Source organism: Aotus nancymaae, unplaced genomic scaffold, assembly GCF_030222135.1.
Source record: "Aotus nancymaae isolate 86718 unplaced genomic scaffold, 86718_ANA_hifiasm-v0.15.2.pri h1tg000083l, whole genome shotgun sequence".
Classification (NCBI taxonomy): domain Eukaryota; kingdom Metazoa; phylum Chordata; class Mammalia; order Primates; family Aotidae; genus Aotus; species Aotus nancymaae.
This window is the reverse complement of record NW_026988498.1, coordinates 7175367-7200793: the sequence shown is the minus strand read 5'-3', so window position 1 is coordinate 7200793 and position 25427 is coordinate 7175367. Positions and strand designations below refer to the sequence as shown.

The 25427-nt window shown below is 42.0% G+C and overlaps 1 protein-coding gene across 15 annotated transcripts in view; it reads right to left on the bottom strand.

The window, feature by feature from the left end:
- The window catches only part of CELF2 (CUGBP Elav-like family member 2), an 854489-nt gene that overhangs the window by 99789 nt on the left and 729273 nt on the right, over window positions 1-25427 (bottom strand). For all 15 annotated transcript variants that reach the window (XM_021670614.2, XM_064369076.1, XM_064369077.1 and 12 more), the window contains one exon: window positions 20325-20407. In XM_021670614.2, the coding sequence (XP_021526289.1) occupies window positions 20325-20407 (83 nt within the window). The remainder of the gene's footprint in view (window positions 1-20324; window positions 20408-25427) is intronic.

Genomic DNA, 25427 nt, shown 5'->3' with positions numbered 1-25427 from the left:
CTACAATGATGACAAAAGACCACGAGAATTTTGTGTGACATTTGGAAGATCACAATCACTACTGATTAATGAGCTCAAATTAACAGAAAGGTAATAATTTTCCCTTATCATTAAGTGGGAAGTATACTAACATCCTTTTTAGCCATGATTCCTTTCTGACTTGTGGAACTGTCTTCTGAAGTCAATGATGGGTGTGCCAATCCTCCTTCTTCCAGATGTTCTCCAGACCTTACCGAGACACTAAATGAGACAAGCTGCCTAACTGGACAATGCAAAATACACACTGAAATGATAATGCCTGACCTGGCCATTAAAGGTGACTAAAGGCGTGACTTAATGACCTGGTGGTTTATTTACATTTCCAATCCTAGATTCTATTAGGTTGGTGCGAAAGTGATTGCAGTTTTTAGCATTACTTGCAATAATATATGCCAACAAACAGCTTTCTCTCATAGTTGAGAGAAACAAGTCTGGTTTAATAACAAATCATCCTTGTGACATCTGTCTGCCTGGGATGCTGCCTGTGGCCTCAGTGCTCACTCAGCCTTCAGTGTCCTCTCCCGCACCAGCTGTTGTCAGGTGGGGCTCACTGACTCAGTTCTCGACATCCTGTGAACCGAGATGAACAAAGCCCTGAAAGCCAGTGAGTAGCTGACCCCCAAGCCTCCCTGGTAACCCTCATCCTGGGTGCATATGCCCTGCCCATGTGGCTGTGCATATGCCCCAGTGCCCATTTTCTCCTTGAGGACCTGGTACATGTGCTGGCCTTGAATTGGGAAAAAGTCTCCTCACCTGGATCTTCTGAGTCTCCTAGCAGGGCATGGCTCTGTTAGCGCTGATCTCTTACACTGCCTCCCAGGATGATCTACTCAGACTCTTTCAGCTACACCCCTGCCTCACCCCATAGGAAATGACCTGAATCTGTACCCCACTGAAAACTTGAGAAGCTAGACAGAGACCACTGCTTTTGGAGCCTCAACTCCGGGATGGGGGCAGCTACTCCAGCTTCCCAGACCTCTCACCTGACACTTTGGCATGGCTCTAAAAAAATTGCTTAATTTTCTACCCCTTGAAATTCTCAGTTTCTCTCTCTACCAAATATCTTTTCCTTCTCATAGACTTTTCTATTTCCATGGCCACAGCCCTAGTGAGGTTTTCCTTCCTGCTCACCTGGATCCCCAAAACAGACTCCTCACCAGTTCTGGTCAGTGCCTTCCATCTTCTATAACATTGCCTTTTTAATCTGTCTAAAACTCAGGTCTAGAAATATTTCTCCCCCACTCAAAAACTTGTAATTACCTGCCAAATTAACTTCCAGCTCCTTGGCCTGTATTTCAGGGAATTCCAGACTTTGACCCCAAGCTCCCCTGACAGGCCTATTTTGCATTATTGCATCACACACTCTTCTAGACGAATCAGGCAACCTCCTATTATTCCATGAACTTTGGCTGTGCATTTATCCACACAACTGCACAATGACCCTTCTCATGCATGTACACACGTATTTCCTTTGCCAATATATAACTGTTGTATATTTATTAAACAGAAACATCTACATTTCAAGTTAGGTTAATGTGAAATTGCTGTTTTTGTAGCTTTTTTTTTTTTTTTAAATGGGTTAATAGTGACCATTTCATATGGTTAAACCTTATATACTGCATGGCAATGAAACTACAACATCTTCAGATAACTCATAAAAGGTCCAAAAAGTTCAATTTTTTAGACTCTTTCCTTTTCAGGTTTTGGACAGGTTCCTAGTAATTCATCTGCAGTATTTACTAGTTTCAATTCAAGTTAAATTAAACACTAACTTGGCTTAAAACAACACTACACTCTAAACCAACCATGGAATTGATGAGTGTTTCGAGTACAATGTAAGGCAACCTCCATCCACTCCAAGCAGCTTCGATGCTCTGTTCATGTTATTGATGCTTATCCAGTAATCTCTAGTTTCCTTTGAACTTTAAGACAATCTAAAGCCACCACAAAAATACCCCTCTAACAAGCAAATCTTTAAAATCTCTGGTTCAAAACTAACTTGGAATGTTTAAGCCGACTGTATTTTATCTTGAACCTTCTGACAGGATACAGGCATTTCATGAAATCGATGGAAAAGCATTCTGAATTTCATATTCTAATGATCCTCCCCATAGCTTAGTTTGTGAGTCCAGAGTTTTCTGAGTTGCTCTGCCAGCCACGTTTATTAATTAGTGTCTAACATTTCCACCTCTCTGCAAGTTGCAACCTCTCATAAAAAAAGCATGATCTGATTGGTTTAGGAATGACAACTTCATTTACAACAGACAAATAAATACCATACCTCACTTGGCATTCCTTTTCCATTTATTTAACTACCTCCGTGCCCTTTGGGAGTTGTACTGAGTGAATGAAAACAGATAACTAGAGTAATTTTCCTTTCTTAATCATGTTTAAGCAAAAACGATTAAATATCTGTTTTTTTTCTTTTAAACAAATGAGGCTGCCCCCCCAAAAAAATTCCTTCCTAAAAATAAATGGCAAGTTTTACAAAATGCCTTAAGGGCTATTTCATATTACCCATGTTTAAAAATGCAAATCCATGAAACATCTGAGCAAGACATCAGATATTGTTTTCAGCAGCTGCATTTATTCATCGCATCTTCTACAGCAGCACTAACTTTGGTTGCTATTTTGCTAAAGAAAGAACTCTCCTCCAGTGCTGCTCATTCTTCATGAGTTTAATTTCACTGTGTCATTTTGGTTTCTAACTTCCACTCTAATGTGTGAGATCGTTCACCAGGCTTGGGAAATTACTTGTTGGTAGAGCTTAGAGAAATTATGACTAAGGTTCAATTGATCTATAAATATGCTTATCCCGAAGCTCAATCTTTTAAAGAGTAAATTCAAGTCTCAGGCCTTCAGATACACTGCATGTAGCCAAAATTTAAATAGCAAAGGTAAACGTAGATGAGGAAGATGTGAGACAAGCATGTGGGAGGGATTGTATATTAAGGAGTAAAGTGAGAACCCTTTATTGACAGCACTTGACCTGTGGTGACACAGCTTCTACTTTCATAATTTCTAACAACTCTGGACATGTAGCATTTAATGGGGACTTGGGAAGCTTGGGTCTTAATGTTTGCTTTCTAGTGGAAAGAACATCACAGAATCATAAGGTCTGGGTTTGAATGCCGACTCTGCCAATTGCAAGTATGTTAGTCAAGTCACTTGACCTCGTTAAAACTTGGTAAACTTATGTTTGAAGCAGGGATCTTATCAGAAAACTCACTACATGACTGTGAGGACTGAATCAGAAAATATATATGAAAGTACACAGTAAACTGTAAAGTGCTGTAGGATTGTAAACTCCCTTCTTCATTCACTTAAGGATTCTAATTACTGTAAAAAGTGCTTTTTTTCCCTCTGCACAGGTTCACATCTCTACTGTTTCTTGTGTGTGGAGAACACACCTACCTGACAGAAAGGACTGTGACGGGGGAATGAAGGGATCAAGACCTTCTTCCCACCTCTCATCCCCGCCCACCAGTGTGTAAAGAACTCGAATTTCTTTAGTTGAAAGAGTGTCTATGAATAAAAGCTATTCTTGAGAGTTCATCTATTCAACAAACATTTGTTGAACACCATCTATGGTATGAGGCATTAAGCCAGGTTCTGACAATGTTCCCTTCCAAGGCGTTTGGAGCTCAGAATGCAGCGGCTGAGATGTCAACAATGGTGGGGAATAAAGAATAGTGGGGAATGAAGACTAGCAGGTGACATGATACATTTAAGCACGTGACACAGATTAGAATGAAGCAATATTCACTTCTGCCTTCCCAGGGTAAGACACTGAATGTGTGTGTGCGATCATACAGCTGGGATACAGTGTATAAGCAAAAATGTCCCAGATGCTGAAGAAAAAGGAAGGGGCCAAATACAGAGTGTGGATCTCACCCTTTAAACTCAGCAGTCACTTTTAATTTTTCAGACACAAGATGCAGCAATGTTGACATATGCCCGTGAGTGAGTGTGTGTGGGGAGGTGACATACAACTCCCATATACCCACCTCTCCCATTCTACAAAGCATCTAGAAGACTGGCAACCATGGTGATTACAGGGATAACCTCCTAAATCTCATCCCTGCTGTGCCTTTATTACCCCTGATGACAACTGGTAAGTCCCAACCTGATGAAGAGGGAGGAATTCTAGAGGTGCCATTAAGGTAGCATCCCGGATATTTTCACTGTTGGAAATCGGGGGTAGAAAGTTCAGGTACAGGAAGAGGAGATGAGGAAGATGATTTCTTGCTTTTGGCCTTGGTTGGCCTACCAATTCACTTAATATGGGAAATACAGGAAGAAGACCTCGTTAATAGTAATTTTAGTACTGGAATTTCCTGTAGACCATTTGAATGGATCTGTTCAATAGCAGATACTGGATATCTAAGTTTGGGGCTTAGCAGAGAAGTCTGATTTTCAGATAAACATTTGGAAGGCAGCAGCCAATGGAGGTAGTGAAAGCCTAGAGAAGGAATCACTGGGACCTAAAGAAATCACAGATTCGAGAAGAAAGCGGTGAAAACAGAACCCAGGGAATGTCACCGTTTAAAGGGCAGTAACTGATCACACCCTTTGCTTGCAATCTCTAAAAAAGTACACCCAAGTTCCTATAACTTAGGAGAAACTGTTCATTTCTCCTGCATGTGTGAAGGCACATGGCTTAAGGTGTCTATTTCTCTTTTTCCCTCAGCTCTGCTCCAATCCAACATTCTGAGCTGTAGGCCTGACCCAATCTGTCCTTTCAAAAATCAGTGTTGGGCTTGGCCAGCTGGTATACTTACTCTTTCATTACTCGGAATTTTACTGAATTCTATGGTAGGTTTTCTCTTCTAGTAAAGCTCTCTAATGTACACTGGATATGTTTAATAGCCACATTACAATGAAACTTAAAGAGTGTGCCATGTTTAGAGAACAGAGTCAAGACAAAATGCCTATGAACACATCTAAGGAGTCCAAACTATAGCATCTGTTAACCCAATGCTGCCAAGAGGCTGAAGGTCATGATTAAACAAGACCCTAGGATGCTGCTGTGGGAACTGGACAGTTGGCACAATTGATTTTCACAGCCTCATAATATCCAACCATATATGCAGCATGATCTGCCATTTTTCTTCTCCCATCCATGAATGTGGGCTATCTCCTATAATGCAAATTACGCAAAAATATAGCACAGTGTATCCTTAAAATTAGTACCATGCACTTGGCCAACAACGACAAGGCACATCTCAGGAGGAGTTTTAAAAATCACCCCAAGAGCTGAAGATATTTCACTGCTTTTTCCCTTCTTCCAAGACATATGCGATTTTACCATTAGTCAACTGCACTGAGTCCAGAGCTCATTTCCACTAATGAGTGGATGTAGTGACTGTGACCACTTGGTCCTATGGCTGTGTGAGTTACTCACTTCTTATTCTATTTTTTTTTTCTCCCTAAGACCAACGGTGAAGGAGACTCTACTCATCTGACTCAGAGACACAGTTATCACTGATGAGAAAACAATAAGGCTTATGCATCTCCAAAAATGTGTCACTGAGAGATAGAAGGTCTTTTTTAGCCCCAACTGTATTAATTCAGCTCTAATCAGATACCGAAATACAGAAATGAGCAGAGGAATGTGAGAATGAAAGATATCAACCATATACAAACTGAGTAGACAGGATTTTTTTTTTTCCCTGAAGAGTTAATCATTTGGTTTTGATAAGCAAAACAGACACAATGTGTGTGCTTCTGTAAGTTCTGCAGGAAGTCTGGACGTTTTTATCTTCTAGCTGACATACTCCTTCTGGATGCCCTCCTCTGCTCAGGGCTGACACACCATCGAGGTGGTATGTGCCCTAGCTTGTCTCCTCCTCTGGGTGTATGTTCTCTCTTGTCTTGCCCCAATCTGCTTCCGATTCTACAAGGATCTTCTCATCACTTTCTTATTTGGTCGACCAACTGCAGCTCACTCTTTGATGCTGGTCTAACAAGCAGCAGCTGCGGATTGAGGCAAAAGCGCTGACTATGGTTAGTTCTGGCTTTACGCAGCAACAAATGATTTTGTCCTTACAGACTACAGCCCAGGATGTTTGTTGTACCTACAATAATTAGGAATAACCCACAATGTGAAAAACTTCTCCAGACCCACTCAGAACTTGCTCAAGGGGAAATCTTACACCATTCAGGGCAGATGACATTCTTTGTAAGCCTCCCAAATTGCAAATACATACATAGACACAGCATCCCTCATTATGCGATAGTATATTCCACTCTAGCATTCATGTGGTAGTTAAATTTTCTTTGTCAGCAGAAGTCTCTCAAGCTGTGGATATCAAGAGAAAAAGGATAATAAATGCTTTGCTTTCCTGGTAAGGAATTTCAAGTCCGTGAATGATGAAACAGCAAGACTCTACACTCCTACGGTTTCTGGAAGGTGGAAATAAACTGCTGAATATTATAGATTAACTCTTTGTGGCAGAAAATTGCTCCTCATGCTTTACAATTAGCTTATTCTGGCCAGAAAAACTGTGCTTAAAATAGCGACATTTCCATTCATCCCCTTATGGTATGACACATATTAATTCTATGTAAGTCCCATTCAGAAATTTCCCAGCAGAATTTAGAGGATGGTTGGGAGGGAAAACTCCAGTTGCCCATCCAAGGGTGCTAGAAAACCCAGGATGCCCTCACATCTCCATTTACTTTCTCACCTCTTGTCCTGCACGGTTAGGCTGCTCCATGCCACCCCAACTTCAGAATGTCTGAAAGGTAACAGGGAGGGTGGCAGCCTCTCCAGAGGATCTCTCTTGACTTTGGTACTCAGATGAGGGAATACAGCAACCCAGCACTTGGAAGCAGTGTGCAAGCACACAGACACAGGGCTGCCCTCCAGTGCCCTGTGAGGGACTCCCAGGGAAACAGCATTGGGGAGGCCTGGTTCTACACAACAGCACTTCTCAAACTTCGCTCTGTACCCGTGTCACCCAGGATTTAGTGTTTTCAATTTAAAAAATTTTTAAATTTTATTATTTTTTAAGTGTGCTGTTCTGATATACAGATGCACTGTGAAACAATGTTGACAATCAAGTTAGTTAACTGTCACCTCACATGATTATTTTTGTGTAAATGTGTAAGACCCAGGAATCTAGTTTAAATGCAGCTCTGGGAACAGGGCCTCCACGTGTGCATTTCTAACACTTTCTCAGATGATGTCACTGCTACTTGAGGAGTAAAACTCTAGTGTACCTGTGGGAAGATGATCAGCAGCTCAGAGTGTGTGCCTGTACATCTAGATGGACAGCAGAAGAAGCAAACAAGTTATGTCACCCCCACCTAACCCTTGGGGTCAATGATGATTAATTCTCTTAACAGGGGTTCTAAAACTTGCCTGCATACTGGAATCATTTGGGGAACTTTAAATATACTAGGCCAGGCATGGTGGCTCACACCTGTAATCCAGCACTTTGGGAGGCTGAGGTAGCTGGACCACTTGAGGTTAGGAGTTCAAGAATAGCCTGGTCAACATGGCAAAACCCCATCTCTGCTAAAAATACAAAAATCAGCTGGACATGGTGGCACGTGCCTCTAATCCCAGCTACTTGCGAGGCTGAGGCAGGAGAATTGTGTGAACCTGGGAGGCGGAGGCTGCAGTGAGCTGAGATTGCACCACTGCACTCCAGCCAATAGAGCAATAGAGAGCAAGACTCTGTCTCAAAAACAACCACCACCACCACTACCACAAGCAAACAAAAAAACTGATGCCAGACTCTTATCCCAAGTGAGTCTGATTTGACTGTGGTGTGGCCCAGGCACACGGTTTTAAAAGCTCCCAAGGGGACTCTACTACTGTTCAGCGGAAGCTGCGAATCAGTGCCCTAGTTTTACATGCAAATGGACTTGAGTACTATACGACTGCTTTCCTTTGTCTTCATCAGTTCTTTATAAATTCATCTATTTCACCTATCATTTTAGGTAAATGGCCAAGAAGAATGTTATTATTAGGTTTCTGAGTTTTTCTCAGAGAATGGAAATGAGAAAAGGAAACACCAAATTCAAGAGCCTCACGTCATGGAGTGAAATGCTACGAACGGATTGGCAATTTGGATTCTAGATTTCTGATTCTTTAAGATGACATGTTTGGCATAATCTTGCAGAGAAATCGTGGGGGTATAGTTTGCTGAAAAGAGCAATAGGCTCAAGGTTAGGAGATGTGATCTGCACTCACCCCAGCACTGATGGGCACGACCTTCAGCATGTCACCTGTCATCCCGCCTTTCTGGGCTTCAGTTTCCTCATCTATCAAGTGAGGAGCTGGGACAGGACATGCTTCTGTGGTCTGAGATCTACGATTCCATATGGCCTACTTTCCTGCACAGGTCCTTTCTTCCTCTGTTGACCCACGTAACATTCAAAGAAACACAAGCCAACTGAAATCAGCTACAGGATTTCCTGGGCTTTTGACTCTCAAGTATTTCCAAACTGATGATATTTAGTTTTCCTTAATGACCTACAGAGTTTTTAAAATCTGGGTAACTCTGGCTTAGGAGTGATTTAGGTTAACTCAGTGACTGAGATCTCTAATAAATGATAAAATGGTACTTCCAAGGTTTTTTTTTTTTTGAGGTGGGGATGTGGGTGAGGTTGTAATTATAGTTAGTGCCTCTGTGAGCTGCAGAAGACACCAAAGATCAAAATCAAGGCTACTGCTCCTGCACCTAAATGATATCCTATAAATATCAGTAAATCGTAAGTCAGATATGAGCAATGTGAGGAAGATAGGATGAGGTTAGCCTCAATTAACTGACATGTCTCTTTCATATCATACTTGTATCTAATTAAAGTAGGTAAATTATTACCCATAAAAGATACTCGTTGATTTATCATTAGAGAAATTTTCTCTAAGAAGTGCAGCCACTTTAACTCTCCCGAATGTACAACAATAGACTTCTAGTTGAAAAAGCAACCAGGTTAGGAAAAAAATTACTATCCTATTATTTTATTATTTACATGAGATCAAGTATATACTAAGTTCTTGGCATAGTTCCAAGGACATAGTAACACTCAGTAGCTGTTAACTGTTACAACTACTTTTAATACTTGAGCATTTAGTGTATTTGATTAAAATTATTTGAAATCTGAAAGCCACTGACAGATATCCATTAATGTAGACAAAATATGTATAAGCTAAAATATGCTAGAAATATCCTTAAGTTCTGTGACTACTGTTCTGACATTTACCTAGCATATAACATATATGCAATGACAGCAATTCATTTTCTCTTTGCTAATCCCTGTGACTTCTTGACTCCACTGAGCCCCGTATGCTACTTAAATGTGAAATACCTGCACAGCGTCCTGGCATGTATTTAAATCCACGCTCTTCTTAGGAAACAATGATACTGTGTATCTGCTGGCAAGGACACAAAGTGCGGAACGTCACAGATTAAAATATGCCCGGTGACCCACAGTCACTCAGTTAAGCCTCCAGGAGAGGAGATGAGTTAGTAGGAGCCTATGCTTTGCTCTCACTTGGTATCCCATCACTGACACATGACAGTGTAGCAGAAACAACTAGCCTAAAGATGCAGACAACTACCTCTAACCCCAGCTGCCAGTGGCCACCATGACATCATTAGCTCTGACTGTTGTAACTAAGAGAGAGGCAGAGGTGGCCTGAGCTTCTGCCTCATAATACATCTATCACTTAGATTCCAGCAGAATCTAACAGCAGAAACCACAATGAGATGGCAAGACAGACCCAACTGAGAACTGGCCCTAATGTCCTGGCCAGTGCTCAGCCTTTGATCCTAACTGGCCTCCCTCTTGATGACGAACTGGGAGGGCAGGGACATCAAAGCTTCTGGCACTCGTGATAACTTCATAAAGAGCACCCCTGCCACCTGTCCTCCCTGCCCTTGACTTTGCCGTGACAGGGACAGCAGCAGCTGCTATCTCATGGGGCCATGTTCATCATGTTGCAGCATCTGTGGCATGGGCTGCCTGGTCCTACCTCTTAGTGCCCTGGCTTGTGGTGGTGAGTCTGGCCCTTTGTCAGCAGCAGCAGATTCAGCAGTTTAGATGGTTATGCAGACTTCACTGCTTGGACAATCGTGTCCTCATTAATAATACAACACGGTAGAACAGTCACTTTCTACAGGCCTCCAGGTATTTTCAGGGCAGCAGGGTGTAATGATGGCAGGCAGGTTGAGGTTTCTGTTTGTCTCACAACCTCAGCCCCTTGTCCTACAGCCTAATACTTGGGGTTGCAGGGAAGAGAGTCCTGCTCACTCTTCCAGGGTGAGTCTCCATACTCTGCCCTTCCCCTGTCTGTGGACCATGGAAGCAGAGCAATGGCAAGGACAGCTGGATGGAGATGGGCATTAAAATGCAGATTGTGGATTGGGACTGAAGGCCTGTGGATGCAGATAAAGAAATGCACCCTAATAACATGAATGTCAATGAGATGATGCTGGTAAAGCTACAGTCCTCTGAAGAAAGATGGTGCATTTATAATCACTTCGCAAGGCAGTTCTTCTTACATTAATGACTGTCTTTGATCTACTGCTTCCCCTTAGAAAGCTCCGTTTTAGTAACCTCATGCTCCAAAGTTTCTAGCAAACACCTTGCCTCACTCAGTGAGTGTTTTTCAGGACCTATGCCTATGCAGGGGTTTCGGGCAGAGCTGCAGCCAGGTGCCCTGAGGCTCCTGCTGTGGCAGGACCAGCTCGTGTGTGTGTATGTGTGTGTGTGTGTGTGTGTGTGTGTGTGGCCACTGACGGCCCAGGTGACTTCTAGGTTCACACCGCTGCAACCTGTCAGCAGATCCACGCCATGTGACACAGCCAGAACTGTCATGGCCCTGCTGTTCCACATCCATGATGAGCTGCAGTAGTGGAGCAGGACTAAGAATGCAAATTTATCTTGTGTCAGCGCCAAAGGGGCAAATGTGGTCCTTCTGAGACCCTCCACCTGCCAGCAGGAACAGGGACCGGCAAGCCGGCACCCAACACACAGCAGAATGCAAAGTTCCTTCCTTGGCTTAGAGTCCAGACATGCTGATTCTACCCAACTGCCTGTAAACTCAGGGGCTAGCTGTATAACCTCAGACAAGTTACTGATCTTGAGTTTCAGCTTGTCACTAAAACAGGGTATACATCAAGTGTCCTGTGGAGTTGTGCAAATTTAACAATAGCCATGGAGCCTCCCCATGGGAACCCATGCAGAGGAGCTACTTTCGTTTTGGTGATTTTTCCTGTTGTGCTGTGCTGGCCTCTTGAGCCACGCCCCTTCTGCCCTACAATGCAGCCAGCGACACCTAAATCCCCACCACGAGGCCAACCCACGGGGAGTCCTAGCAACCACAACTTTTTTTTTTTTTTTTTGAGACGGAGTCTTGCTCTGTCACCAGGCTGGAGTGCAGTGGCGCAATCTCAGCTCACTGCAACCTCCGCCTCCTGGGTTCAAGGGATTCTCCTGCCTCAGCCTCCAGAGCAGCTGTGATTACAGGCACCTGCCACCATGCCCAGCTAATTTTTGTATTTTTAGTAAGGATAGAGTTTCAACACACTGGCCAGGATGGTCTCGATCTCCTGACTTCATGAGCCACCTGCCTTGTCCTCCCAAAGTGCTGGGATTACAGGCGTGAGCCACTGCGCCCAGCCCATGACTTCTAATTCCAGGTCCATCATTGCTTTGCTAGGGGAGGTCAGAGAAGTTAATCTCTGGCACTTCAGAGATGTCCTCAGCATAACAAGGTGAACACTATCGATACATCACCTGAAATATTTTTAGAAGGGATAACAAATAAACAACCCTATAAAGCCATTTACAAAGACGAGTCACTTATCCATGTTAGCCAGGACAGGAATCAGATAGATTAAAAAAAAAAAAATCCACCAATAATCCTGAAACCTCATTAGGTTAAACACCCTTTTTTGTCAAACCAAGGCTGTAAACAAGGATATAAATTGACTTGTTCAAGTCCATTCCCTTTCCCTCTGCTTTCTCTGCTCCCCAGTGGAAAAATTATGATTGCTCAACTCCCTGTCGGTTCTCAACCAGAGAGGAAAGCAGATGCCCAGAGAATCTCAAGGTGGATAGACAAAGCTTGAATAATCCAGATTTCTCTACATAAAGCACTCTAAAATGACCAACCCATCATAGAACCAAGTCAAGTCACAGTATAGAGTTTTCTATTAAATAGAACATGACCACAGACAACGCATGGACAGCAAAGAAGTTTTTTTCAAGACTGGAAAGAGTCACTCAGTTGACACATTTTGTTTTGCAGATCAAGTACAGAAGACATTTCAAGCATTTTTAAGGCTGGAGGAAGAGTGGATGGCAGCACGAATGTGTGTTTTGACTGCCAACGGTAAGCAGTGAAAGGCAGGGATGATGGGGAGCATGCAAGAGAGCCCCTGTCACAGCATCCCTTCCTGCGACCGCCACACACGCTGTTTACTGTTTATCCTTTCATCTCCACGGTAGGTGGGCAGTGAGAGCTGTGAGGATATGGCCCTGATATATTCCTTCATTATCAAACCGACTTCAACAGCTTATATCACAATACTAATGAGATTTCCTAGGCACCTGTATGCTATGACTATGGCTGAAATGAGCAGAGGGACAGAGGAAGCTTCTACCCTGCCCTCCTCACCCCCCTTTAAGTATCCAGTGCACTTCCCTGCACTAACCATCCAGGGCCCTGACTCCCTCTGATCCTGGCCTCGGCTCCCCCAAGCTCAGCCATCCTCTATTTCCTAGTGTGTGGGGGAAGAACCTTGGTGTTCCTGGGACAAGTCTTCTCCATACCTACCCACGTCATATACTTTTTGTGTGTCATAAAGCTCCAGGCTCTGAACTCACCAGCCCACTTCACCTGGACATTGTCTCCCAAGTTACACCCAGCTCACGTCAAAGATTCCAGATCTGTCCAGCACACTATGATATCCTCAGGGATGAGTTCTTACCAAAACCCTATATGCTAATGACAGAATTTGGACAATTTTATAGGCATATTTCAAACTTTTCCTTTCATCATTTGATTATCATAACTCACTCCTTCCTCTGTAATTCCATCCAGACCTTTAATCAAATTCACGGATCCCCTGCCTCCCCCACAATCGTCTTTTGAAATCCTATCAACCTTTCGGGAACTAAGGTCTACATAAGTGAACTGCATATTCCCAGTTTCATCTTGTGCTGTCATAGAGAAATGATTATCTCTGAAATATAACGATGGCTTCATTTTGCCACTGTACCATCCTACCATCCCCTCACAAGATAATAACGAGGTACCAGTATCCGTCAAGCAATGACACAAGGCACTTCTGCAAACCTGATCAGGCTCCAGTACCAGCACATTCACGTACTCTCTCTCAGAAGCCCCGGCAACAGTCCTACTAATTAGGGATATAGCTGAGGCCATGATGTTTGCAAAACTAAACAGTAATGCCTCCCATCAACTTCTGTGGCCAAAAATGGTGTGGCTACTCCCTGCTGTAATCCTGTGCTGGCATTTTCAACTTTGCACCACTGAGGAATTCTTATAAACTTTCTCTCATGCAATTCCTTGTATTGAGTAGGTCATGTTTTAAAAGTAACTGTTTTTTAATATTTTAATCAAAGCCATCTGTAAATAACTGCCCATCAACATTACTGATTCAATAGATTGCTAGCCAAAAGCAAAACAACTTGCTATTCAGGCAGTGTATAAAACTTCATGGCAGGTGAAATAGACAACTTGTAATGGCCTTTTATTAAGTATTAAAATATACTTTCCCATCTCCCTGGGGCCTGGGCCTGCAGGCTGGAACTCACCGCGCCCAGGATTTCCTTCCATCCTCCAACTTCCTCTCCTGGGTCTATACCAGTGAGCTGGGAGCCATCCTGATGCCCCTGGCTGAGCCCAACTTGGGCTGTGTCTGTACTTTAAACCTACGCCTTTCATACTGCTGTGACTCCTGTAGCGGGAAGGGGCTTCTGGACCTCCAAGGACTCCTCCAGAGCTCCCCATGCCACTCTCTGTCACAGTCCTTAAAAACTCATCTCCAAGAGAAATAAAGTCCTTATTTTGTCTGTTTGGCTTTTATTTGTATGAGATCTGAGTGTTGTATGAAAACACAGATGGCAGGGAAATGGCTCCTCCTAGGCAGTCCGGTGAGGCCAAATTTGTCAGCCCAGGCCAAATTCTGCAAATGTAAATCTGAAGCACGTGCACCAAATGGATGTCCTGACTGACACAATCCACAGAATACACATGTGGAATACCTGAATGTTCCGCACAGGTTTATATGTGGGGTACTCTACAAGGAGAGTTCACACCTACACAAATGATGAGGTAGACACGGCGCCCTTTGAGGAATGTTTACTCAGGGCTCAGGAAGCTCCTCAGGCAGTACCCTGCTCAGTCCCACACTGTGAAGATGGTGGGAGGCAGGGCTCACCATCACTGCACCCTCTTCAACACGTACCATGAACCTGCCATGATCCGGACTCAAAGCACCCACAAACGAATTATAATTATACCAAGGAACTGAGAGCACTGATGAAGCCTAAAATAACAAAGTTCACTACAAAGCAATGGAGACCATGTCGGCAGGCTGCACAGACAGGGGACTTGAAGCTCTACATTTCTGCAGTTATCTGGACTGACATCCCCATGTGTACATGTGGAATGTATGTTTGTAGACACACAAATACATAGATCCATGCCTATGAAACCATTTGTATCACTAAATACACATACATGTGATCACATGTATCTACATTATTTTGGAAAATGTGAAATATTTTTAGGCAGAATTATATTTTTTCAGAAAACTGTACTCCTTTGGAAATATTTCATTTACTAAACACGTACCACATGTAGGCATGGTGGCAGGTTCTGTGTTTCGGTGATTTGGTTAGAAAGGGCATGGCTGCTATTGCAGTACCCTGACATCTAGAATATTGCCTGGCCAACAATAAACATTCAATACATGGTTGCTGAATAAAGAAATGAATCCATGCTCTGTGTGCCCCACATGGCACAAGACTTCGAGGACTCAAACCATACAGAAAGATGGGTTTTTTTTTTCCATAATAATTTTAAATCAAAGCCATCTGAGAAAAAATACTCTAACTTGGCCCAGTTAGGCTTTGATTCAAATGGGATGGTTTCAGCAGAAATTTCCCTGACACATGAGATCAGGCTTGAGAGATTTTATGGCAAAAATGATGATGATGATGACAATGATGAAACGATAATCACGGCTCAGAGAACAAAGGCATTAATACTAATCAATCAGTAGGAGAGGTGGTTTGAAGAAAATGAACACCTCAAAATGCATTCAAACGGGCAAATGGAATTTGCCTCAGTGAGAGTCGAGCTTTTTTGCTGCAGAGAGTAACAAATCACAGCACTCCACTATGAAAGAACACAGGGGCCAATTCCATGGAGTGAAGCCTGCCTGGGAGGAAGGTGCCTACCCACACGGGTCTATTATCTCTTCCAGGGCAGGCCAGGAAGGGGCCCATTCACTCCACCTGGGTGAACATACTTGTCCCAAGAGGCCATTTCCCTTCCTGCCTCTTTCCATTGGATCAGGCTCATTTGTTTTTCTACCCCAGATCTCCCGCAGTCCTTGCTCACCTTGGACGGGTTATCGTAAAACATCTTTTGGCATGCTGCTGCTAGAATGGAGCGCTCTAAACAAATGTTCTCTTAGGGCAATAACTCCTTAATATAAACTGCATTTAATAAAACTGGTGGTGATTCGAAAAAGAAATGGGTAAGGCATATTCAGAGAAGATGTCTGGAAGAAATTTGCAATTAATATTTTACAAGACATTTAGATTCCACAGTTTCCTCCTTGCTGTTAAAATTTAAGAGGTTTTTCAAAACTGTATTCCTGTTATTACATCCTTAATTAAATTAATTTATACAGTGAATGCTCTAATGATACTGCTGTGGATTTCAATCCAAAAGTCTTATTACTAGAGACAATATGTGTTAAGACCTTGAAAAAAGAATGGCACCCAGCACAGTGCTGACACCAGCACAAGGATATTTGGCCCTGACATCTGATTACTGAAGAGATCTTGGTAGTTTTTGAGTGCCTCAATTAAGGTCTTATTTAACTTTTTTTTTGAGACGGAGTTTTGCTCTTGTTGACAGGGTTAGAGTGCAATGGTAAGATCTTGGCTCACCGCAACCTCCATCTCCCAGGTTCAAGCGATTCTCCAGCCTCAGCCTCCTGAGTAGCTGAGATTACAGGCATGCACCACTATGTTTGGCTAATTTTGTATTTTGAGTAGAGGTGGGGTTTCTCCATGTTGATCAGGCTGGCCTCAAACTCCTTACCTCACATGATCCACCTCGGCATCCCAAAATGCTGGGATTACAGGTGTGAGCCACCGAGCATGGCCTACTTTATTTTTTAATTGAGCTAAATTAGGTCAACAAAAACAAAATGAAACTCATGCAAGGTGCCTTGAAAATCTCCCTCCAGGAAACACAATGGTAGATAATGACATTTCTACTGAGTAAACCACCAGTTAGGTTGTGCCCAGATAAAACTCTCAACAAGGGATGCTATCTTCAAGCCCAAGTTGACACATCATCAAAGTGGAGGCAACCAAAATTCAAAAACACAAATGGCCCAGCAGTGGGAAAAGTCAACCTAACAAGGCACCAAACCCAATGGCTTACCAGGTAGCCCAGTCTGTGCAGATTCACTCACAATAGTATCCTCAGGCTATAATGGCTCTACTTACTAGGGATCTCAAGGATATGTCTATGTGATGGAATGGGTATTCTGTCTGCAGCAGAAAAGCATGAAATACGAACCATGTAAGTATTAATTACCTCTCTACTGTCCACCCTTCCAGCTAGATTAGCTAGAAATCCCCTCGGGCTCGATCCCTGTTACCTCCTGACAATATCTAGTTTAGAGCTAGGCACATTGTAGGCACTCCATGATCATGTGGGATTCATCTCATGAAATGTCAGTAACTAATAAGGCACTGTACCTAAAATTTCATCTGTTGCTTAAGCATCAAGCAACCACTTCTAGAGGAGAAACATGATCAAACCAAGGGAATGACTCCCAGACTCTCATCCCTTGCTCTGTGCCAAGCTGTTCAGTTTGCTTTCTTTACGACTGCCATTGTATTTGTAGGATTTCTGTTGAGAATTTCAGAGGACGTAAGAAATAGCGTCTTCCTTGGTTACCCAGTAAGAGTCAGGTTTAAGAAACGGGTCTTCGATGATTTCACCCTGCTCAGTAAGGGCCCTGATCCTGCAACTCAATGTGCGAGTCCTTCCCCTATCCCCATGTAAAGAGTTTCTAAAATTCATTCACAACACATAAAGGAGGGTGCTTTTAAATAAAAATCGTAGAGCAGGTACTTTTGATTGCACAACAGACCAGCCTATCAGCTTGTTTCTGTGTCCTAACTAACCAAGTTCTTTGTTTCCCTCAAGAAAGAAAGATACTGCATACAGAGGAAAGCAAACTCGAAACATCAATCAAGCTTGGCTGCATAATAAAGGTTCCTCATGAAACAAAATATCAACTGCAAAAGAAAATTACATAGAAAAAAACCCTAGCATTATCTGATCTTGTTTTACATAGAAAGTTTTGGACACTTTAGCAAAAAGGCAGCAAGTGACTTTTTAATGGATTTTATCCACAGGAAAATGATTACGACCAGAAAAGCTTTAAAGTGTCAGCTGCTGATGCATTTTTTCTTTATCCCTTTTATTTTTATTCAGAAAGAAATTGAAGGCATATGGTAAAGTGCATCATTAATTTCTTATTAATTTCATAATATGAAGGCAACCAGTTAAAATAGTCGCGTACAACTTTAAATTACTGAACTCACTTGGTATTTAATGAGAGATTTAGCACAGCAGGGTTTCTGTTAAATTAAGTTGTGCCTTCACATCACAGTGGGAAAACAGGTGTATATTGGTTTAGAATTATGGAAATGTTGACTAATTCCAAGGCTTGTAATCAAACAGCAAGGCATCCTGTAATATTTTTTCCAAGAATATGCATTAATCTTTTATATCTGGTCCCATTTCTTTCTGTCCACCAAAGGCTCACACAGTTAAAAGGCAACCACTTTCATGTTCTTCCTATAGCTGTTAAGGGTAATGTTTATTGGATGAAGCTGTATATAAATGCAAGATGGGAAACTCTATCCTCATTTGCCATATTTGAAATGGCAAATGGAGCAAGTATGTACACTGGAAAGGCTATCAGCCTCACAAATCAGATCTGACTTTTCAAATTTTCCTTCAACCTGCCTCAAGTAATTGGGCATATGAAACTAGATAAGGAGAAAACCAAAAATAATCCACCGACCATCTTTTCCAACTCCCAAATTATTGTCCTTGACAGTGGGTCTCTAATGCAGACTTTTTAGGAAGAAAGCAAATAACACATGTACAACTTTCTAAAAATATAAAACATGTTGTTTTCTAAGAGTCAGTATAAGATATCCCAAACAGAAGCATACTCATAAGTCACTTTTAAGCATTTCAACATGCCCCATCCATCATATACACTCTCGGTTTCTTGAGTGCATCCTAGACTATGAAGATCACATGCTAGGAGCTGGGCTTCTAGTAGAGGGATAAATACAAATTCACCAAGCTTTGCACTCATTTAAAATACGATGTGACCTGGCGTCAAACTACGCTATACCTTAAATGCTAAATAAACAACAGTTCATGTCTCAAGTAATTTTAACAAACACACCTAGAAGGGATTTTGCATGCTAATTAATGAAAAAGCATTTCTTTTTAAAAGAAGAAAAACAAAGTGGCCTCTGGGTTTGATTAGGAGTCTGGGAAATAAAAATTATTTTCTTCTATTGTTGGCTGAGTCAGTAAATATTTGCCTTGGTTCTTTCATTCCATAATGTGACCGAACACTGCAATCTCCCAGAATCTGTGTTAAAAAATTATTTTACATGAAGAATGCAGAGGAAATAATACTATTTTTTTTAAAGTCACTGAACAAAGCACTTAAGACTCAATAAAAGCAGCTTTACTAAGAATCATGCTAGCAGTTTCAGAGAGAAGCAGTGGAACTGGGAGGGACCATTGTGGGACCACACACTTGCTTTTTTCAAACTTCTCTTCTTTGATTTCCTCACATACAAAGGGGAATACCAAAGTAGCATGATTCAAGATCAAGGTTCATAATTTATGACTTCTGGGTGATTAAGAAGCTAATGCTTTGAAAATCTTTTGTTGAGCTTCTTGTCACTACAATCTTGTATTCTGAATGAGTCTAGAATGAATCATATAAATGCTATCTTTTCTTAGGGTTTGGGGGGTTTCAATGGTTATGTGTACATGTGTGAATATGTATATACACACGTTTGTGTACGTGTTCAGAGACAAATAAATGACACAAAGGTAGAATTATACCCTGAAAACATTAGGAACATTATCTTATCTTTCTTCTTATCAAACCAGGTTTCAATAAAATCATTATCCTTGTACTGGTTACCACAGGTTTTTCATTATAACAAATGTAAGTCATTATGATATTGAATGAACTCATCACTGACATTTGGGTCAATGGGGAAAACATCCAAACAGCATCAGGAAATTGGTAATAGCAAGAAGTACATAAAAGTGCCACAAAATACTTTAGAAAAAAATGTATTCTGGTGTTCCTACATGCAACATCAGTTCCTTTCTGATGAATTGTATCAAATATTACTGGGAAGGAAATGAAAAAAAAAAAGGTAAGCTTTTTATTTTCTGTCCTGTATCAACATGAAGCCACAAATTGGGCATTAAAACATTGACTTTGTTAACCACCATTGACTGTTTAGAAACCATTAGGAGACTTAATATTATGGCTGGACAGGGTACATTTTGTCCTTTCAAAAGAAAATCTAAAGACAAAATTTGAAAAGGAGCTCCTGGTGAATAAAAGCTTTTTCTTTTCCATTTGCTTCTCTTGTGTGTGTTAGTTTTTTTTTTTTTTTTTTTTTTTTTTTCCTTTTAAAATCTTAGCCCACCCAATAGTCTTTGGCAGCGACAGCTGCCCAGTGGGGTCACTCTGATTTTCTAACCAGGGGACACAGTATTTGAAAATGCTTCCCGTCAGCATTAATGCCAGCGCTCCTTTATGGGCTGGCCAGCTGGTGTGGCTGCTGCAGAGAACCGGGGGGTCAGCACACACTCCTCAAAAGACCAAAGTCATTTTTGGCACTAAGAGCCCATAACTAGAATCTTCAGTTGAAAGGACCATTTTCAAGCAATAAAGTGATTCTGGTACAAAAGTAAACCGACTCACCCCAGGTAAAGTTTTAATATTGTGCAGTGCATTCTGGGCCTCAAGTGCAGCTTTTCTTGTATAAAATGTTACGAAACAACAACCTACAGAGAAAAATGAAAAGGTTTTAGAAATTTCTGTGAATGCTTTGCTTAGATATAATGGAGACTGTGGCGAACAAATAATCTACTTAAAAGGATGCACAATTTAAAAATAATAAAGCATATGAGAACAGCAATAACAACATCTCAAGCATTTACACAGTACCTTTTCATCCTAAATCATATTTATTAGCTTTACCCACTGTGGAGATCAATTCCTGACTCCGTGCCTCACCTCTCTGGAATACAGCTATTCAGAAAGGAGGGTGGGAGGTGGTGATGGAATGGGTGAGATGTGAATGGGACCTGCATTATACCAGCTACATGAAGAGAAGTATTTCATCACAATAACAGCAGCACAAGCTTACGTTAATTGTAATTTTCTTAAAGGCTATCTCCAGAACATCACACTTTTGAAAGACTTTCTAACCTCACAGGTTCAGACAACTGTATTATAAGCTTCTTAAAAGCTGGGCTAGTGCCTTCTTCCTTACCTCCACCAACAATACATGACGCAAAGTTCTGTACATATCACCCTCAATACTTGTGTGCCAATATGGAAGACTGGTATTTTACGTGGTTTAGAAATTAAGCTACAATACAGTTGGGTACATGCCCAAACAGATGTCAGTGGACTGTGGCCCACGCATTACATAGGCTGCAGCATACAAACTGGCCACATGTTGATTCGTCCTTTTCAAGAGCCTGTGGGAGTTCCCGGCCCTTCAGGGCAGGCCAGCATATATCTTTTTCCCAACCAACCTCCTCCACCAAAGAGTTGTATGGAAATCCTAGGCCATTCCTTCTGGGTCCTGGAGGATGGCTTGCACCTTCTTCAACTTGTAGATAAAGATAAAATATTGGCTAACAATTTGTTCATCAGTATGCAGTTTCTCAGCACAATTAGTTTGGGAAAAGGATAGGACAAAAAATTCTGCAATTAAAGGAATAAAGATGCCAACCTTTGATCTGGGCTGTCTTTGGTAAGTGGTTGAAGAAAAACGTCAAGTGATATATTCACCAAGACTAGATATTTTATCCTGACTTTACTAAAGGAACGTAATGTATGGAGCCAGACAAGCTTTGAGAGGTTCTCCCATGCCAGGGGGAAAATAAAGTATAATCTCATTCATGTAGGATTCTTAAAGACATCCCAGATTTTTCCTCATTTGGAACCTTGTCATTTTACACTGGATTTAGTTAGAGTCTACTGACAGTCAATACATATAAAACCTTTACCTTTTGGACAAGGTAGACTATGACCATAGCATCTTGGCATTTGAAAAACTCCATGTGCTCAAGGATCAGAAACTCTTCAAATATATCACTTGAATGATGAAGGGAATTGAACATTATGACATTTCTTCAAAGAATTGCAGCTGAAGAGACTGGCCATTTTCACAAGTGTCTTATTTCAGCTATTTTGAGTTCTGTGACCGGAATCCACTTGGCCCTGCTTCTTGATGGTAGATTTTTTCTGAACTTCACTAGTGAGTTCAGCTTCATTGGTGTGATGTAAGCACCGGGCAAGTCATACGAATTGCTTCCTATCAGGGAATACTTTCCAATAGAAAACTAACATCACAGCTTCCAGTAGCCATTTTTAGAAGAAAAATACCAACCATGTCTTATTAGGCTTGGTATAGAAAGAAAAACAGGACAAGCCTTACTAAATGCTTCCAGCAAACACAGTCTCAGTAAGTTCTCCTTTCCCTGTCCTGCGCTTATGGGGTTAGCTTCCGGATAAGGAAGCAATGGGGAAGTTGTGAATTACCACTTCAGTAAATAATCACAGTTTAAAAAAAAAAAAAAGAAAAACAAAACAGAAAGCAGAATGTTATACTTTCAAGCAGGTAACTTTTGGGGATGAGATGTTTAAAAAAAGAAGATTTAGGAATGGAGCAGTTTACTGGCTGAACAAAAGGAAATTACAAAAGAGTAAGTTCAGGAGATGCAAAACTGGCACCAGTTTGGCCATGCTGGAGCCAAGAATGAAGAGTTTAGGTTGGCCTGGAAGAACAGGGTTATGACAAGGAAAATGCAAATAGACAATAGAGAACTGAATAACGCTAAGATAAAAGCAACACGGAATAATGCTGACGTAAACTGAGCAAATTGTATGCACTTCTGTGTGAGCCAGCTGTGGAGAGCTTTGACCAACACACAGTCGTCTCAGGGATAAAGGGAGTGCTCCTGCCTTAGACACACAAGCAAAATCCCTGCCATGTCCTGCTGCCTGAGAATCCCCCAGGACGGTGTAGTCCATTTGCTATTTATATATTAAAATACTATCCTTGAGGAAGGAGACATTTAATTGTTCCTGGTTATTACACCTTAGTGTGATTTTAGCTACTTTAAAGTGTCTTCCTTTTGAACAAAGTTCTTAGCGAAAAGAAGGTGGGTGGTTTTTGTTTTTCAGAAAGGGAGAGACTGAAGCTTTATCTGAGCCTGGTGGGATGGCAGGTGAACAGGACAAAGGAAGGATGAAAGGAGTCTAACATACAGAAGAGGAGATGGGAAGATCCCCAGGATCTCAAATGCTTTCCAGTTTCATCCAAGGTCCACTCTGCCTTTGCAACTAGTATGGTGGAGTCAGTGACTTATCACTACAGATCCTCTTCCAACTATGCATAGCTCTGAAGTGTTTCAGTTCAAAGTGTATACTCATCTAAACAAATACTCTTTAAGATCACGCAGGGAGAAGCTCTAGTTCCAGTGTGACACATAGGAGGATCTCCTAGGTAACACTGCTAATATGCCTTGCTGGTCATCTGTCTGACCCAAGAGCTCAGCCCCAGCACAGCTCCACAGGTGCTGTGTTTTGGCAGGGAAGCCTTCATCCTTTTTGCCAATTCCAAAATGGGATGAGATCTCATCCCCAGGTGGGCACAACTCTTTGCCACAGTCCACGGCTTGATAAGCCCAGCCCAGTCTGGATTTCTGCCCCCATTCACAGCCTCAGCGGGGTATCCTTGTGCAATGAGCAAGTAACACAAATGTGGAGTCCTGGGCAGACAAGAAGACTGGGAATATTAACTCCCAGATTCTTTTTTTTCCACATTTAGTTCCTGAATGAGTTATAGGGGTGAATATCTTACTTCCTCAGTATCTTACTTTAGTTTCGTCATTTAAAAAATTATTTATTTTTGAGACAGGATGTCACTCTGTTGCCCTGGCTGGAGTGCAGTGGTATGATCATAGCTCACTGCAGCCTTGAACTCCTTGGCTCAAACAGCTCTCCTGCCCCCTCCCTGAGTACCTGGGACTACAGGTATATGCTACCATGCCTGACCAGTTTTTTAAATATTTTGTAGAGATGGGGGACCATGTTGCCCAGGCTGGTCTTGAACTCCTGGCCTCAAGTGATCCTCCCGCCTCGGCCTCCCAAAGCCCTCAGATTATAGGCATAAGCTACTATGCCCAGCCTAGTCTCATCAGAAAGTAAAAACCAGGTCTGCCTAATATCCCCCTAAAACTATGTGGATATACAGCCAAAGTGCTTCATTCAGGACCAAAAAAGAAAAAGGGTCAAAAGCATTCTTAACTTCTATTAGGCTAAAGAAGTCTTACGCTTCATTCGGCATGCATAATGGTTCATTTAACAAGTAGTGTTTGGTTAAGTTATGCTAAAATTTTCAGGATGAATACTTCCAGATTGAAATAGTCAGCTTATATGCAACAACAATTAGTGTTTTTCCCCAACAGGACTTTAGTTCGTACCTTTCCAGATACTGGAATGTGTTTGAAAGACTTTCTATGAGTCTTCTCCCAGTTAACAACCATAGTCTTTTCATCCACCTATCACTTAATATGCTCCCGTAAAACTTTAGGTTCACTGACCAGCAAACAATATTTCAACAAAGAGAGAAATATCATTATTTTCCCTGCAATGGCAATTATTATGGCAAAAGGTCAAGGAGCTACTACAGATCCCTGAAAACCCATGAAGGCTCAACAAGGATGAAATTTGCTTTCTTGCCAGCCTTAACCAAATATACAGCTGTTAAGGGAACCACCTGTCTCCTAGATTTCCCCATGCCAGCTGTAACTCAGATCTGAAATGTACTGGAATCCTTTCCAGGTCAGCTGCAGCACCAGATGGCTCAGCAGCCTGATTTAGGGGACAAGCCTCCTCCCAAGCAGGGTGTGTTTCCAACATCAGTGGAAGGTGGGTAGCTACACATCTTTTACATCCATGCACTCTTCGATGGTCACTGGTTGCACCATGCATCAAGGGGTCACTCTGTTGGGCTTCAGATTTCATCCCCAGAATCCCCCTTTCCCTATAGTCCATGGAGTGGAGAGAAAGGCCCCCCTCCATGTTACAGGTGACTGGCAGGGGGCTCTGGGGATTAGCACAGGATGATGCAGTCAGATGAACCAGGTGGTTCTGCACGTCTCAATCCTCCCATTGCTGCTTAATGCTGGTCATTTCTGCAGCTTCACATTTTTCCACTTTGCTCATTTGACACTGTCTAATAAGCACCTGCATTGTAGGTTCACACCACCGCTTATCCACTCATCCAGGAGCTTCTGCCAGTGGCAGCAGACTATTTAGAAAAGACAAACATGATGCTCCATGCCCAGGTGACTTCAGGATATCCTTCAAGGACCTCCTTGAAACAATTCACTGTAAATTGTTAAAGCTTTGGTCCTTGAAGCAAGAAAACCCAAAAACACAAACATCCTCTATCAAGGTGCCAGTTTATCAAGCCTCTCCCACGACTCCTCACCAGGACTTTCAAAATTCACAGGTCCAGTGGATAACTTGGAAGAGGTGATTCCAGAACCAAATATCACAGTCTCAGGTCCATACAGAGCCTAGCAGTTCCACTAGTGATGACTTCTCCTGTTGACTATGAAAAGACGGTGCTGATTCTCTGTAACTTAAAGTGGAAACACACTATATCTTAGTGGCCACTGATGCCACCGTGATCACTGTCAACATCTCGCAGAGCCCCTTGGAAGGGAATGAAAGACGGAAAAAGCACAGAAGGTAGGTCCGGGGGCACCATGCGCTGTC